The 4169-nt window shown below is 36.1% G+C and overlaps 1 protein-coding gene across 2 annotated transcripts in view; it reads left to right on the top strand.

Annotated features, from left to right (window-relative positions):
- The window catches only part of WASL (WASP like actin nucleation promoting factor), an 84224-nt gene that overhangs the window by 45640 nt on the left and 34415 nt on the right, over positions 1-4169 (top strand). For both annotated transcript variants that reach the window (XM_040259558.1, XM_040259557.1), the window contains exons 3-4: positions 2103-2189; positions 3789-3885. In XM_040259558.1, coding sequence (XP_040115492.1) covers positions 2103-2189; positions 3789-3885 — 184 coding nt within the window. The remainder of the gene's footprint in view (positions 1-2102; positions 2190-3788; positions 3886-4169) is intronic.

Below are 4169 nucleotides of genomic sequence, written 5' to 3'. Positions count from 1 at the left end.
GTAAATCCACCTTGTCTTAGATTGGATGCCCTTTGTCAGGAACTTATCTATGATAGTCACTGTAAAAATCATCTTTTTGCTGAGGTGAAGTCTCTGTTTATCTTTTAAAATCTTTTCTGTGGGTAAGCCTCCTTACTTAATATTTATGTGTGGCAATAAGTATAATAGGGTTGTAGTTACAAAAAAAATAAAACTAACTTTGAACTTCCGGACAGTACTTACAATTAAATAGGGTGTAATCAAACTGCTTTACTTTTCTGGGCTTCGGCTTATTTATTTGTAAAGTGCACTGACCATCTGGATCTGTTGCAGAGTATTTCCCTGAGAGTAAGTAAGTTTAAGTCACTGCCCTTTGTAAATTAGTTAATTTGTAACACGCATTTCACATACTTCAAGACAGCTGAGAGATGTGGTGTACTCCTGTTACTAACAGGAGTTCAACCATGGAAGCGATTCTGGGGGTGGGGAACAGATGCATAGTTTAAAAGACACTCTTAAGTCCTTTTCTCATCAGCAAGGAGAAGCACTATTTAGAAAGCAGATATACATAGAACTCCAAGGAGAAGAAGGAGATTCCATTATAAAGGTCATAATATGTGTGGTGGTGGTTGAGTCGCTAAATCATGTCCAACTCTGTGCGACCCCATGGACTACAGACCATTAGGCCCCTCTGTCCATGGAATTATCCAGGCAAGAATACTGGAGTGGGTTGCCATTTCTTTCTCCAGGAGATCTTCCCGACCCCAGAATTGAACCCAGGTCTCCTGCATTGCAGGCAGATTCTTTATCGACTGAGCTATGAGGGAAGCCCCATTACATGTGTACAGCATTTTAAAATATTTTTGAATTGGTGGTCTAGGTGGAACCTTGCATTTCAGAATAGGGTTGTGATTATATTTCCCTAACCAATCATCTCCAATTATAGATAACCATTGCTAAATATTACAATTAGCCACATTTAGTATTAAGGTTAATTATATTTCTTGTACTAGGGCTATCGATATGACAGTCACTCATGGATCCCTTAACCATAGTTTAACCTTGTACACTTTAATCATCATTCTCTTTCTGCTCATGATTGATAGTACTTCTCCCAGTGTTTAATTAGGAGTTCAGTTAAGTCCCTCAGTCGTGTCTGAATGTGACCCCATGGACTGCAGCACGCCAGGCTTTCCTGTCCATCACCAACTCCCAGAGCTTGCTCAAACTCATGTCCATTAAGTCGGTGTTGCCATCCAACCATCTCATCCTTTGTCTTCCCCTTCTCCTGCCTTCAATCTTTCCCAGCATCGAGGTCTTTTCCAGTGAGTCAGTTCTTCTCATTAGGTGGCCAGAGTATTGCAGCTTCAGCATCAGTCTTTCCAATGAATATTCAGGACTGATTTCCTTTAGGATTGACTGGTTTGTTCTCCTTGCTGTCCATGGGACTCTCAAGAGTCTTCTCTAACACCACAGTTCAAAAGCATCAATTCTTTTGGAGAATTAATTAATCAGAATTAATTTTAGAGAATTCATGATAATTAATTAGGAGACCACTCTGCAAAAGTTAGAAATTCAAAGATTGTTAATGAACAGTACAGAGAAGGCGTATTTGACCCTCTCAATGTCTACAGAATTGAGGAAAAGAGGATGAAATCGAATAATATTTGATAGTGTACACTCTAAATACTGCTGATAGAACTATGCTTTGATAATCAGTACATGTACAAAAGAATCTTACCACTTTCAACATTGATGATCTAGTAATTGTTCTAGATATGTATTTGACCAAGTATATATTTGGAAATGCTTGGCTAACAAGATTATATCTTAGCATACTGAGTTCAGCTCACTTGGTGTGTAGTTTTTATGAAAGAAACATTATCCAATATTTACTGTTTTGTTGCTACTTATTAAATTATGTGATATGTTATTTATGTGTGTATTATTTATATGTTATTTATGTGTCATTTATGTGTACATATATGTGCTCTGTGTGTAAAGGCTGTTAATATAAACAGTGCCCTAATATGAGTCATCTCCTTTATTTTTGTTCCTTTCTTTTTTATTCCTAGAGGTTTTCTTATTGGTAACTCTTACTTCAACTTTTGTTTTTTTTATAGGATGGGAAACTATTGTGGGAACAAGAGCTATACAATAACTTTGTATATAATAGTCCTAGAGGATATTTTCATACCTTTGCTGGAGATGTAAGTCATATTTCCTTTATTTCCTAGCTTAGTGTAATTTTGTTTACATTTGTCTGTGGAAAGTATGTGTTTTTTGTGTAAATCCATTGTATAAAATGTAAGGAATTTTACTTTTAAAAGCCTAGTCACAGATATTACGCCTTAATAGGAAGCAATGGCTAAGATTTTAAGGGAAAAAAAAAAAAAGGTTTCTGAGAGGAATGTAAATATAATTTGGCATGTGGAAAAGAGGTTTCTTTTTCATCTTCTCTGTCTTTAGGCATATAGTTTTAACCTGTCTGTGTGATTTTGGACAAATAGTTTAACCCTCTGAATTTTAGTTTTCCTGTCTATAAAAATGAAATCCCTAATCCATGGCAACTTTTAAATATTGAAGATTATATTGCCATACAAATTATTTCGTGAAAGAATAGTTCATGACCTAGAAGAGTACTAAAATACAGTAGTGTTAGCTGTTCACTTCTCTCCAACTCTTCGCAACCCCATGGACAGTAGCCCACCAGGCTTCTCTTTCCATGGATTCTCCAGGAAAGAAAGGGAGTGGGTAGCCATTCCCTTCTCCAGGGGATCTTCCTGACTCAGGGATCGAATCCAGTTCTCCCGCATTGCAGTCAGATTCTTTACTATCTGACTCACCAGGGAAAGTGAGACAGGGGAAACAGAATTTTAAAAATTTATTGCCTGTACCTGGGAACAGGACTTCTTTGGTAGGTCAGGGGTAAAGAATCCACCTGCACTGCAGGAGATGCGGGTTCAACCCCTGGGTTGGGCAGATCCCCCGGAGAAGGAAATAGCAACCCACTCCAGTATTCTTGTTTGGGAAATTCCGTGGACAGAGGAGCCTGGAGGGCTGCAGCCCATGCAGTCACAAAAGAGATGGACACAACTTAGCAACTAAACAATGGCAACAACAGCAACATACTGGGGGACAATGTTAGAATGATTTTTGTACTGTATACTCACAGGAGTTGTCTGAGGGAGGACTAGATGATGAGTGACTTTAATATTCTTTGTTTTCATATTTGTATTTCCTAGATTTTCTACAATAAAAGGTTGGATTATATGATATATCTGTCTTTTCAAAATGTATTTTCTTCTTTCTTTGTTATTTTTCACATTTTTCTTCATTGTATGTAAATATATGTACATATATAAAAGTTGACTAAATGCCATAATAATGTCAGTGTGTTCTCACACTTTTAATAATGTATGTGAATACCTATAATTAAGCTGCAAAATAAAATCATAAAAAAGAAAGAGTTGATCTGCATTTGATCAGTGTTTCTAGTGTTTGCCTTTTCAAATCCAAATGTTTACAGAGATCTATTGAAGGATCAAATTCTTTTCACTCTTTTTTTTTTATTGAAGATGAAGTACCAGTTTAACATTTGCGTGTCTACTGTAACATAATAGTAGTCTTTTACTCTACCTTCTCCATGCTTTTTGCCTTCTTAAATTATTCAAGTGATAAAGTAAGTTCTTGTGTGCTAGTAAAGTGAAGCTTGCTTTCTTCAGAAATGTACTTTTGTTGGTTATTAACTTAAATAAAGCTAAATTTATGGGTTTTGTTGTTTACCTTTTCTGTTGAAAATATTTCAGACCTGTCAAGTTGCTCTTAATTTTGCCAATGAAGAAGAGGCAAAAAAATTCCGAAAAGCAGTTACAGACTTGTTGGGACGACGACAAAGGAAATCTGGTAAGCATTTTTTGAAAATTTCTTTAAACAGGAGCTGGCTATGGCTTATGGGACAGATCTGTTCTACCGTCTATTTTTGTAAACAAAGTTTTATTAAAAACAACTCTGCTCGTTGGTTTACGTACTGTCCTTGACTATATTTTCTCCCACAACATAGTTGGATAGTTATGACAAAGACTCTATGAAGCACAAAGCCTAAAGTAATTACTATCTGGCCCTTTACACAAAACAGGTCACTAATTTTCCTTTTAAAAAACTACTATTTTTATTGTTGTTGTTGTTGT

The sequence above is a fragment of the Oryx dammah genome, unplaced genomic scaffold (assembly GCF_014754425.2).
Source record: "Oryx dammah isolate SB20612 unplaced genomic scaffold, SCBI_Odam_1.1 HiC_scaffold_18, whole genome shotgun sequence".
In the NCBI taxonomy this organism is placed as follows: Eukaryota; Metazoa; Chordata; class Mammalia; order Artiodactyla; family Bovidae; genus Oryx; species Oryx dammah.
Note: the sequence above shows the minus strand (reverse complement) of the source record. Positions and strands in the feature narration are given on the sequence as shown.